The 13,404-nt window shown below is 41.7% G+C and overlaps 1 protein-coding gene and 1 long non-coding RNA gene across 3 annotated transcripts in view; one reads left to right on the top strand and one right to left on the bottom strand.

The window, feature by feature from the left end:
• The window catches only part of LOC146990682 (uncharacterized), a 64,857-nt gene that overhangs the window by 45,053 nt on the left and 6,400 nt on the right, over positions 1-13,404 (top strand). The window lies entirely within an intron of this gene.
• ndfip2 (Nedd4 family interacting protein 2) lies at positions 3,783-12,333 on the bottom strand. Of its 2 annotated transcripts, none has more exons than XM_085797193.1 (8): positions 12,105-12,333; positions 8,577-8,823; positions 8,181-8,311; positions 7,639-7,726; positions 7,093-7,217; positions 6,357-6,423; positions 6,162-6,268; positions 3,783-6,076 (listed from the first exon to the last, which is right to left on the bottom strand). In XM_085797193.1, the coding sequence occupies exons 1-7, from the start codon at positions 12,129-12,131 to the stop codon at positions 6,165-6,167; spliced, it is 789 nt and encodes a 262-aa protein (XP_085653319.1). In that variant the 5' UTR covers positions 12,132-12,333; the 3' UTR covers positions 3,783-6,076; positions 6,162-6,164. The 2 variants fall into 2 exon arrangements, with proteins under 2 accessions (XP_085653319.1, XP_085653328.1); XM_085797202.1 differs by having other exon boundaries at positions 5,889-6,078; positions 6,165-6,268.

Here is a 13,404-nt window from a genome sequence, read left to right as displayed (position 1 = left end):
TAAGCACACACACACTCACACTCACACACATCCACACACACACACACACACACACTCGGCAGTAGCCAGGCAGCCAAGGCCTTCAGATATGCTGTTGACAGAGATTGTCAGCGCAGTTCTCCGGCTGCCTTTCTCTCTCTGCATGTGACAGAGTTTACTTTGGATGTGGAGACAGGGCCCTGACCAGGCTCCACCTGGGCAGAAAGAGGGCCAGAGACTTTTTAGATACAGAAACGGGGAGCGAGGAAGATGAAGAGAATGAGTTCAGAGGGAGGAGAGGGCCTCATAAAGGGAAACATTTGCAAACCGGAAGGGAGTTATGTAAATGGGTTAGTCATTAAGGCCTTCTGAAAGAGAGGAGGCCAGATTGGGGCCAGGGGCAGGCGGGTAGGCAAGTAGGGGAACATAAACCCATTATGTGAATAGGCTTCTCTGTTGATCGTAAGCTACTCTTTCTCCTTTTAACGTTCAGATTTTGTTTTCTGTATACAGTCTTTGCTCAAAGACTTCCCCTCGGTGGACACTGATTATTATTCACAGTGTGTTGTGAAAAACTGTCCAACGTCGTCAGGGCACAACACTATAGGGAAAACTACACGCCGAACAAAAACTAAGCATCTCAGCAACAGATTTCTTGAATATCTTGAAATTTATGTGAAACCACCACAACTTGAACAAACAGAAGACGTCGGCCAACAAATGTGCTCCGTGGCATGTTAAGCTGCTGTCGTGGGAGCCAGCTGTGACAGCTGTAGCTCACACAGCTGTTGTCAGCAGCATTAAGAAGAAAAGAGGAAGTGAGAGACAGAGGGAGAACAACATCCTGTGTTTAATGTGACACCTATCAAAACCATAGTGTATAATTTACACAGGAAGGGAAGAGCAGCACCTGAGCCCTGTCTGTCAGGAGGCAGGAGACAGCTTGTAGCTTGGAGGATTTCACAGCGAACGGGCAAATGTGGTGTGACATGGTGACGCTTTACTCACAGTGCAGGCAGTAACCAGCTTGAGTCTCGGCCTTGAGAAAGGTCATGAGTCCAGATTTCTGTACAAGAGGCAAATATTCTTTTTGCTCATTTGGGAAGATATTAATTATGGCTGAAAACAATCCAACCATGTGTTGAGGATAACAGAAGATGTCATTGTTGTCAGTTACGTCAGTCCAGAGGGTCATTAGATTGGGATTTTTTCTGTTTGCTTCAGTTTTTTTTTCATAAAGACCGAAGTTTGCAGCAAAACGAAGTTCATACTTCAACTCTGACAGCACGTCACTTAACCTGTAACTGCTCCACTGAAGCCAAACCTCAGCCTCAAGCCTGTGGTTTCACTCTCCAGTTCACACACACGCTGTAGAGGAGGTGGGGTGCGTGCAGTCAGTGCCACCTTGTGTTAAAAACAGGCAACGACATGAGAATAACAAAACCCTCTCTCCACGCTCAGTGTGCCTCCATGCTGATGAATTGCAAATTTGTATCACAATTCCATTAGCCTCTTAATAATAGCCTATTATTGTATTGTCTCGGGGCTGATTGATGGACCGCTGTTTTCACATGATGGCATTTGCATATATATTGTATTGATTATACGTATTTGATTATGATTCAGTTTGTTCATTTCGCTTTGATAGATCTATACTAGGACATATACTTTTAATTTGTGATTCTGTAGCTTAACCATTATTAATCTTATCCCAAGTCACTCACTGGTCAGATGTTCTGCTCCTCTTCTCTTTTGGTTGTAGTGATAATAACTCAGTGGAAGAGCAAAACACTTGATGTTTCTGCCTTTCTAATTCAGGCTTCCTCTTTGGCCTCTATTACATCATCCTTTTTTTTCAGGCTGCAACCTAAATGTTATTTTTGCACAGTTTGATGCAATCTTGAGCTGACAGTCGGCCACTTAATGACCTGCTGATTTTTCCACTTACTGACCAGCAGTGTCTTCTCACATAAAGCTGAGCTTTTAGGTGTTAACATTGGGCAGCAGTGTAAGGAGAGAGGGAGCTGGTTAATAGCCCGAGGCACTGGGGTGTGAGGACACATTGATCTAGCTGAGAGCAAAAAGCACTCCCACAGCACCGCTAAAGAGCCTCTGGCTTATATTTATCAAGCCTCTCCGAGTGGGACGGCTGAACTCAGATCAGTGGTTAGGTCATGCCGCCATTTAAACTTCAATAAAGCTACAAGATTAAAATGGGTCACAAATCACCAGAGTAGCACAGAGAAACTAGACCATAAAAATGAGACATCAAATCATCAATGAAACAGCAGCCATTTAATATAATGGCAGAAGACGTGTTAAATCAATACTTCAGAATCGTGACTTTTAGATTTTATAGACAATAAAGATGTCTGCTCATCAAAGCCCTGAGAGTCATTCAACTTTTATGCTCCCACGCTGGTCCTGCACTCCCATACAGAATTCATATTACACCGTCTCCCCCATGAGTAGAGGTGGGGGAGTCCCTTCACCTCCAAACTCACAACATAACACAGTTACATTTTCAGATGAAGAAAGTGAATCCTTGTCCTAAAAAAACTGATCCCATAAAAATGACCCTCAAGTGTCCTGAAGCTCATAAATTGGAAAAAGCGAGGCATAATGAAGAAGGGCATGCTTGAGTTGCAGTTTTGACATTGATAAGAGCTTTGACCCACATACAGAAAGAGTCCTGAGCTGCTCATGAAGAACCTCAAACCATGTGTTTGGCTCCATCTAGTGAATGTAAAGGATACAAACTGCAGTAAGTTCAATTCTTATCATGCTGTAAATAATTTATCAAATAATTATGTATAAGAAATGTGTCATAGCGGTGAACTCAAAAACACCAAACGCAGCTGTGGAGTATTTTAGTTTCTGTGGTTTTTCAGCCCAAAACTTCAATATTTTGATTCAGCTCCAACAGTCTCATTAATATTGATTCCAGCAGCAGCAGCAGCAGCAGGTAAACAAGCTCTGTACATAATAATGCAATAAATCCAGGAATAAATCAAAGTATATGCGGGACACATCAAACACAGTGTTGTCAGTGATTGTGTGGTGGGTGAACGTCTATTGTACAACTTGTACAGTAGAAGAACATGTCTAATGAAAGTGGCATTAAGATGATGTACGTCTTTTTTTAGACTTGAAGGTCATTTCTTCTTTATTGAGCTGGGAAGTGAAGTTTATTTGCTTATACATTTTCACTTATTTACACTGAAATGTGTGTGAATTATTGCAATCTGTGACATAATCATGGTATAAAGTGCAGTAAAAACCAGACGTAGACGTCAACCTTAACTGGCAGGCTTTTGGACTTTATTGGCATTTTGACAAGACATCATCTGTCTATTAAATTCCAGTTACAGTTTACAATAAATGCAGAACAACTGTTTCGTAAGATGTTACATGGATTATTTGGAACCAAAATAGTAAAATAAAATAAAGTAGCTTGGCTGCCGTCTTATTATTTTTTTTCTTCATTTATTTACAAACAAATAAAGATATCTGTACGAGATTAATTGTAAATGAACCCACTCATTCAAGGTGGATAGATCATGCAGCAGAGCTTGGATTTATTGAAAGATCTTGATATTGCTGAAAGAGGCTTTAAGTGGGATATGACCAGAGTCCCCCCCAAAAACAGAAGAAAAATGTTTGGCAATAGTCAAGCTGTCACAGTTTAGGCTAAAAGCGATGAAACAAAAACGCACAATATTATCATTTTTGAAAAGAAGAAAAAAACCAAAAAGTGCAAAAGGCAAATCCATTTGGGATGATTAAGAATTCCAGTTGAAAAACTTTACCCCCACACCAAGTTAAGCAGATTCATAAATCATACTGTACAGAAGTTCTTCAGAGTGCAAACATTATGAATTGGCATAAGCTGGTATATACATTACATTTTCTGGATGGCAAAAATAGGAAATCACAGAGCAAAGGTTCTTTTCTTTGTCCAGTCAGGCTCCATCACTCTCGTCACGCTCCGCTCACGTTGGACAGACTCACCCCTGACTTCATCGCCATTACACACTCTCTCTCTCTCTCACACACACACACACACACATACACACACATCACAGAAATGGCATCATCTGCGGATATTGTTCTCAGTTAATCACAAAGTAAAAAGTTGTTTTGTCCACAAGGTAGCCACCTTCCCAACAGGAGCTGTGTTACGTCACCAAAAGCTTCTCATCCCGTGAAAAGAAAAGAAAACAGGAAGTATATTCAAATCTACTTTTATCGTTAAAAGCCAAAATCCCAGAGAGAGATCCATGTGCTGGTTTTCTCTAAGTCATGCAACACATGCAGAACCAGTCATGAGTTTTTTTTGTTTGTTTTTTTTGATTCTTGGTTTTATTGCACTAGATTTTCCGCTGATTTACTGGTAATTAGAGTTATTCAATTGGCGAGTGTGTGCAGAACACACACACTTAGCTTCTTCAGTCAGCACCTGGACTTCATCTAAAAATGAACAACCACTTCACTCTAGACCAAACCTGACGTCATAATTAGATCTCTGATGACTAAACTACATCTATTCCATGATCACAGGACTTTACACCCACATGTATATTATTGTAGGTCATTACAAAGAACTAAATTGCATAAGACTTAAGCCTGGCACGTCAACAGTTACTGCATATATTAAAAAAAAACAACAAAAAAAACAAAAAGCTTATCCCCCTTCGACAGCAGTGAAGCAGGCGGTGGTAGGAGGCTGCCCTCCCGTGCTGCCTCTGGGCCACTCTCCACAGCCTCGCGTGGCCTAAAAACACTGATTTATCCAAGGAGCTTTCTCTGATTAGCTGTGGCCCCTCGGTGGCTTACAGATACTGTTTTGCCAGACGTATTTGGCAATCGGAGGAGGGGAAAAAAAAAAAAGCAGGTCGTGATGAAACGGGATTTAGCCTGCGCTGTAAAAATATGGTCAGGGACAGATGATTAAGGTTTTCTCTCAGTCAAGCAGCCGTTTTTTGGGAGCATTGCTTTCATTTTTCCTTGATTTAAACCGATGATGCCAACCAGTACAGAGGTTAATGGAGACCTCCTTCTCCTAAAAATGTCATGGAGGAAAATAAATTGATACTGCATAGGTCAGGTCAGTATGACAGTTACTAAAAGATCTGTTTGTGCAACTTCCAGATTTTTAATTTGCCCTCTTTGACTGAAAAACTGGCTTCTTTAAATAAAGCTTCTGATTTCTGATTTCAGATATTTATATTATACATTATATTACATTATATTTTAAGCCACATCTTGTCATTTTTTGCCTCTACTTAATCATTTAATTTAAATGTTTATTAGGGCTTAATAACAGCTACATCACAGTTAAAATAAGACTTCTTTAAAACACCCTGAAATTAAAAAAAAAAAAAAAAAGTGGAATGGTAAAACCAGTTACTCAGAACAGCTGCAGATGTGTTGTAACATGCAGGAATCTTTTTCCTGCTGTAGGTGAATTCTTGACTTGATGTCAGTCGCAAAACCTGTGGAGAAACTAAGCCCAAGTTTTGGAGGGAAAATCTGAATTTCAAAGGCTCAGAATAGTTTTCCACCTCCTACACATTTTCTGTTTTGCGAATTTCACTGTTCAGGCCTAATAATAGACTGATAACACCGCCATCGCCGCCTTTCAACAGACAAAGCCACGTCATCAAATGAGCTGAATCGTTAAAGTTGCGACCCCCGAGATGATGTTGACGTAGTTTCTACATTTATCTCATTGTGCTTTCATTCTCAAGTCTGATTTTGGAGCATGTGTCTTTATGCCAGGCGTCGGCCGAGGTCATGTTTGTTAACAGCGCTACTGCTCTTAAGAGACATGACGAACGCGTTGGCTCAGCATCGCCGAGCCCTGAATCAAAGGGAAATGAAAAATCAAAGATGGGTTGTTGTTGTTGTTTTTGCGCCTCGGTTCAGAAGTTGCGACTTCAGAGTGACTTTTTTGTTATGCTTTTCAATGAGAGCGGTAACACTTTCCTTCATTCCTTCCCCGCCTCCTCTCTTCACTGCAAGGCTTGTCAGTCAGGTCATTCGAGGGGGTGGGAGGGAACTTCACATTGAAAAGGAATGGCGATGGCGTGGAGACCTGTGGGAGAAATTAGATCTAATCACCAGAGCTGCAGAGTGGCGATTTCTGCCTTCTGAAGTTTTCTAACTCCATCATACTCTACCTTTTAGTAGAGGAAGAAGAGGCGTGTTCTATGAGACGTGGCCATGTTCTCTGACATGTTGCGCACTTTGAGATAGTTGACGAAGCCTCTGAAGAACAGCAGCAGACCTGTGGAGGGAGGGAGGTTTCTTTACTCTCTTCGCAACAGAAACTTCTCATTCCTTATTTTTCCATTTATTATTTGACATAAACTCACCAAGCAGCAGGAAGATCCACCAGAGCCAGTACTGACCATTGAAGTAGCCGGTGAAGTAGTCAGAGAACTGGACACAGAAGGAGACAGAAATGATTAACATTTTCATTTCTTTGTGTGTAAATGTCACATTAACATTTTATGATTTTTATAACCATTCTTAGAAGACTGATATCTGTTTGTGGAAAAAGACATTAGCAGACTATCCTGTGATATAAGAGTCCACAGATGATTACATCCTCAAAGCTTCCTCTTGTAGTCAAACATGAAGTACCTCCATTACAACCGAGCAGAAATCCCACATTTGTGGAGCTTGTCGGTCACAGACTCAGTCACACACGCACGGTTAAGACGTTTCAAACTGTGTTGCTTTGCCTTTTACAGTTTCTCAGTATGAGGCCTGTGACATTGATGATTCTTGGATGTTTGATAACTCCGTGGGAGCACAGTATGTTACATGAACTATCGATAGCTCACATGACTTTAAAACAGGTTTCTTACATCACAGACAGGGCAGAGAAAATGCCTCACATTGCAGACACACTGACAGGTAGTGGGTGACGGGGAGCAGCAGCTGCCTCAATTGTTTTCAGTGTAAACACAGCGGGGGGAGGGGGCTCATTTCCTACATCTGTGAAAGTACCTCCTCCCTCCTTATAAATAGAGGGCAGGATGAAGAGGGGGGCGTTCAGTCACGTATTCACAGCCCAAACACACAAACAAACACACAAATACACACCCTGACGATGAGAATCCACTTGATGAGGGACAGGCCGAAGCCGCAGATCGCCCCGTAGCGTCCTGCGATGGTGTTGGTCAAACAGAAGGACAAGCAGAACCCGATCCAGTTGAACAGGAAGGCCACTGAGAGGACAAACAAACAAACTGAAGTGTTAGCCATCTGGTTTTACAAAATAAGACAGAAAATAGCCATGAAGACTATGATACATTATTCTGTACAACTTATTTAGTTGTTTATGTGTGAAACGATGCAATTTCGACATTTTTGCAATATTCTGAATGAATGAAATCATGTTGACATCTTATTTTGTATGTTGAGGGGAGATGTTCTGATTAGGAGAAGACAGTTCATGAAAAAAAAACCTAAAAGACAACAATATAGCTCTGAATTTGTCACAAATGAACTTGTTGATAGATTCACAGCTTGTGGCCTTTGGTCTGATTTTACCTCGGTTGCGACGACCTCAACCTCCGGCGGCGTGACGTCATCAACAGACCCAGTTTTGACAGATGCACTAAAAATGTTGACATGACACAGACTTACTGAAAAAGGCCAGCATGAAGATGCCGTCGTTTCCTACGCGCAGCTGGTCGGCGTCGCTGAAGTCATCTCTGGGGGGGAATTCATCATCCTAACGGACACACACGTCACATATATGTATAAACAAACAGCCCCCAGCAGATAAACATGGAAGGCCGTGATACACGCACCAACCTCGTAAAGTCAACAGATGAATTGCCCTGCCCTCAAACTTTAGAGCTGTGTAACTGTTGGTGTTTTGATAAATGCTCAGCCTATTCTTCTTAAAGTGAGTCATGCGATGACAGTGTGCTGAGTACAAGGAAACTTTAATCAGCTGGTCAACAATCATATGTACGTTTGATATGAAAGTTCAGAATCCACCTATGCTGTCAGATTGTGAAACTAAAAAAAGGAGGAAGAATTGCTTTGTTCTTACGTGTCAAATGTTTTTATGAGGGCAGAGTACTTTTGTGTGTACTTCGCCCTGAGAAATGACACGCAACTTAAACTGTGAGTCGAGAAGAGATCAAAAGAGAGATGAAAGAGTACGTCTCCTCTCTCACCCGTGGCATCACGTCCACGGTGGAGGTGGCCATGGCGGCTGCTTTGGCCTTCTCCGCTTCGTCATATGTGGGCAGTGACGTGGCGACGCTGTAGGGCGGAGGCACCGGGAAGTCTCCTTGGAAACTCGTCTCTGTGTGGAGGGAACGGAGAAGGAAGAAGATGAATTGACAGAAAGAGAAGAAATAAAAGCGACCGCATTCTGTATTTAGCCAAGCAGGCAGCTCCCTGTAATGTGGCGATGCTGTCATGGAAATGAGCAGTGAGTCATGACTGAAGTCGCTCCAAGAGTTGCCACAAAACTGCAGAGAGATGTAATCGTGTCACAGCTGTAGGAAGCAAATCAACAGCAGCTAAGAAACTGTACGATAGGTGTAGACTACTCCTCCTGTACTCACCAGGCGCAGCTGCAGTTGCTCCTAGATCCATGGGTGCATACGGGGGCGGAGGGGCCTCGGCTTCTCCCTGAGACCTGGATCCAGACGCCTCGGCCGTTGACGAGGAAGCGACCGGGCTGGCCTGGGCCTGGGCCTGAGCCTGACACTGGTCCTGGCTGGACATGCTGGCCTGGGCCGCAGCTGAAGTGCTGGGCTGCTGCTCGCCGCCGCCGCCGCAGGCCTCCGAGGAGTCATCCTCATTGTGCAGCTGTTGGGAGGTGGGGGCAGAGAAATCGGGCATGAAGCGGGTCAGCTGACTGACTGAAGCAGGCAGAAAGTGTGGCTGCTCCAGGGGATGCTCACGCTGTTCCAAATTTCTAAAACTGGCACCAAGTGTGACAGTGAGAAGAGGACGTTTTCACTACCATTCCTATCATTCTTCATCATCTACAGCAGTTTTTTGTTCTGTATAGATAGATAGATAGATAGATAGATAGATAGATACTTTATTAATCCCAATAGGGAAATTCAGGTGTCTCGCTCATTCAGACAATTAAAAACAATTAAAACGCAGACCAGTACATACAATAACGGGACAATAACATAAAATAAAATAAATAAACACAAATGAGGCAGTACAGTACACTACACTACAAGTGGAGCTATAACATAAAATCACAGTATAAGTGCATGATAAGAACTATATAAAAGATAAAAGACTATAAATAAAATAAATAGCAACTGATAAAACAGATAAATAGAAATTATTTTTATTGTTTAGCAATCAATCAATCAATCAATCAATCAGTCGACCATGTATCATAATAAGAGCCAATAAATAAAAGGTCTTATTATTCATCAGTTTAGCTGCACGCTGACTTATGCTCATCAGCACTTTTCTTTTCTTTTTTTTACAGACAGTATCAACTGTATCAGCAGTCAGTGATAACCTCTCTGGATAGTGTTTTCTATTGGCAGCAGTGTGGTACGCCCACCGTTCTCGACATGAGTGTTGCATTTATGTGATCCAGTGCAATTTATCTAATTGATAACAGCCTCACTGTCGACTGTTCACCTCCGAGCCGTATTCAGATACCGCTAATCCCAGTCCAACATTTCAAATGTTGCTGCTGCTTCACATTATGAGCGAATGAGCAAAACACTAAGCTGCTCTTTTATTGCGAGGGCAGTCATAAGATTACAACTTTAGCTGCTATTATAAAGCATGTGCTCGAACATTGCCCGTGGCGCTGGGTGAGAGCAGCGCCGTTTGCCCTCAGCAGAATGTTTGACGCTGTATAAACAGAGGTGGCAAAACTACAGTGGTATTTGAAGAGAGGAAGGTCCCGGGAAAAGTGATACACATGTAATCAGTTAATAGGTGTCCCCGCTACAGCTGAGGGAGCTCTTTACAGGGTCAAGAACATCGATTCTTGCCAGACCAAAGAGCCAAACGCCTTCTGAAATTACAGAGGCGTGTGGGGGGAACATGGTGGTTACAGAGAGGAGAGTGGGAAAGAAGGGTGGGCCAAGCCGGGGAGCTCTGCTGTCTCTGCTCCTTGAGGCACTTGTATCAAAGCGGCCTTGAGAAAGTTAACACAAACCCAAACAGCTCCAGTTTGCTGTGCAGTGAATGGAGAATAAAGCTGATATAGATAACAGATGTTATGGCTTTATGAATAATTCACTGGAACAACAACCAGTGTAAACAGATAACAAATATAGACTAATCAATCTTGTGTTATGCTATTGATAACAGCACCAGCTATACGGCAGCCGTCTCTAAACAATGCTGATGAGCAAGTTCTACTTGTTGATGGCCATGAAACAACGTTATGAACAACTCAAGTGAGAAAAACAAGCGGCTGATAGCTTGCGTTGATATAAAACCTTATAACCCTTTCGTTTTCAACATCTGAGTCCAATAAATTCATTTAATTTGCAGTTTGCAAGATAATGATATAATCTGAAAAAAGGTCAGTGTGGTGGCATTTACATGCTGAGGGGAATTTGAGTTTTGGTTTCTAACTTCCTTTGGTTTTGGCAACAAATAGGTTGAAACCTACATTTTTCAAACTCTCTGAGGTCCGATTATCAGCATCATAATTATGTGTTTAGAGAGGGAAATTTGTCGATTCAAACATTTTCCATGAAGTAATGGCATTTTTCTTGCTGTGGTATTCCACCACTACAAACAGGGAAAACACCCTGAGTAACAGCACCTGAGTAATAACAGAAAAGCTCAATTTGGACATTTCTCATAGTCAGATAAAATCTTGAAAAGTCAAACCGCCCTGTCAACCTCCCCCGGCACAGAGCCGGTGGACCAGAGTGAGTGAGAGCCTGACGACTGGCTGAGAATCAAGGACAAAGCATAACGCACCCCCGCGCACAGGGGATTACATAAGATCTTAACAACATAGCCCAAAGCCTCCTTGTGCGTCCAGATATACTCATAACTCATAACTCTGTCATAGTCGGAGCAGCAGTGCCTCACTCCTTAAGAAATATGAGTATTATTTACAAAAGAAAACACGAGATCAAGGCCAGAGAGTGGGTGTAATGAGATGAAGATGGGTCTGTCTACTCTGCACACAACCACAACATCCCATAACTTTCATAGATTTGGCCTGAAGGTGTTGAACCGTACAGTTACTGTGTATTGTATTGTCTTGGTCTTGCTCTCTGTAAAAACTTTATTGCTGTTGAGATCTCTGCTTTGTTCAAGGTTTTCTTTGGCTCTTTCTTGAGCCCTGTGGGATTAACACTCACACACTGAGAACCACAGGCATCGGAGCACAAAGCAGACTTTTTATCCCACTGTAGCCACTGTCTCTAATATTTCCAAGCTGCTGTTGTTATACGTGGTCCTTTGTAAAAGGAAAAGTCATGTTTAAACCAGATATTATCCTCACTGTTTCAATTACAAGTGGGAACACATTCAATCATGTGCCAGGAAAACCTTTAAAACTTAGCTATGAACTTATTTATTTCTGTCACTTTGGATTTAACACTTAATCAGAGTGGTCTGCTAATCCTGTAAATTATAATATCCAGCTAAATGACTGAGTGATGTCCCATTTAGCCACATTAGATGTTAGCCAGCTATTACAAATACATCACCTTGCTAACGTAAACTTGACAGCTGAGCTTATTCCGATGTGTAATTCTCCGTGGCTTTTAAAAATATCTATATAATGACCACGTAAATTAACATTAGTGAGGGTTTAATACGTGTGTAATAAGAGTTTATTCCGGTGTCAACTTTCAAGGCCTAAATTACGTGACTAATCTGGCTAACGTTAGCTTAGCCAATGCGGAAGTGTCAAAACAAAACAATTTACAGAAAAACAAACGCGAAACATACAACAGAAGGAACTATTCAGATACATTCATATCAATTGTGTGTGATATAACGTTATTTCGTTCTTTCTATATAATGTTTTTTTTTTTTTTTAGTAATGCCTTAGTAATAGCAGGGCCTTGTTTCCTGTGTGGGGCAGGCCGAGCTATCACACGGTGTTTTGATCTCCTCTGGTCCACACTCACCACTTGGTATCGGCTTGCTGGGTCCATCCCGACGAAATCCAGCTGGCAACGAGAGCCAGCCGAGAAGAGCAGAGAGGAAAGCAATCTAACTTGTTGTTCTTTTTTCACTCACAACTCCCCCGTCACGGATAGACAAAAAAAAAACACACGTCCCCCAAACAACGCTGAATAAACAACAAGAGGGGACGAGCAGATGATGAAAGCAATGGCTGCAATGCACAGTGCCACTGCTCAGAAAATACCGTTGGTGGTGGAACGTTGGCAAAGCCAGTCAGGCTACATTCGAGAATGCCGTACTTCCGGTGAAGTATTTCAAAATAAAATGCATGTAAAGGCGTTATAACGACGTTACAGCTCTAGATAGATAGATAGATAGATAGATAGATAGATAGATAGATAGATAGATAGATAGATAGATAGATAGATATTTCTTATTAGCAGTAGTAGTAATGGTAATAATAATAATGATAATAACTTTTTTTTTATAAGACCTTTAAAAACAAGTTACAAGGAATAAAACATCAAATGTAATAAAATAACAACAACACAATAAAACCTCCAAGTGAGATACAATTTGGAATTCAAAGTTAAAATCACCCATTCTCAACAGAATAATCATACAACAATAAGTAAGTATAAGTAGGTAAAGCCATGCCAGCGGATCTCAGGCAGCAGTCAGGCTCATAGGGTAAAAGCACGTCACAGATATAAGCAGGAGCCTGACCGTTCAGGGCTTTAAAAACAAGAATACTGTCAATATTGTCTGTTGCTTGGTGTAGTTTTATTTTTGAGGTGGATTTCCTTCATTTCTGCTTTCTGCCTGACTCTGGCTACCTTGATGGCGGGGGTTGAATGTGGATTTCCACAAATTGAGGAAGTGTGATGACGCAAATTCACAAGAAGTGTCAAATAACTGAAACCAGAAGGTGGAGCCAAATTCAACATTTGCCACTGAACTACCAGGATCAGCTTAAATAATAATAATAGTACTATGATGCTTTGAATGAAAGACACTGGGACCCATCTTAACAAGAATCCAAAACTCAAGCCATGTTTACACCCAAATCGATTTTTATTATGTAGGCAACCTTTGCTGAATCATTTTTGACATCATTGATTCACTTTGGTTTTTGTCGTTTTCTTATGAAAACTCTGTGAGCTTTAACATTATGGATGTAGAGGTAGAGGTAGCATATCTCCTTTTCAGAAACAGAACAGTGAAGCCCCACGGTGATCCCACCTTCAGCTGTAAACAGATCTGTCCTTTTGCATGTGTAACAATCGTAGAAACAAAGCAGGT

Source organism: Trachurus japonicus, chromosome 2 (genome assembly GCF_045865225.1).
Source record: "Trachurus japonicus isolate A0001 chromosome 2, Traja_1.0".
NCBI lineage: Eukaryota > Metazoa > Chordata > Actinopteri > Carangiformes > Carangidae > Trachurus > Trachurus japonicus.
The sequence above is the reverse complement of the archived record's forward strand: the minus strand, read 5'-3'. Positions and strand labels throughout refer to the sequence as shown.

Bases quoted from the DNA above. Each gene is read 5' to 3' on its own strand.
- ndfip2 (XM_085797193.1), bottom strand. From the start codon at position 12,131: ATGGACCCAGCAAGCCGATACCAAGTG. The intron at 8,312-8,576 runs GTGAGTACAGGA...CCCTCCACACAG, and splicing joins AGCAACTGCAGCTGCGCCTG to AGACGAGTTTCCAAGGAGAC. The intron at 7,218-7,638 runs GTAAGTCTGTGT...TTGTCCTCTCAG, and splicing joins CTTCATGCTGGCCTTTTTCA to TGGCCTTCCTGTTCAACTGG.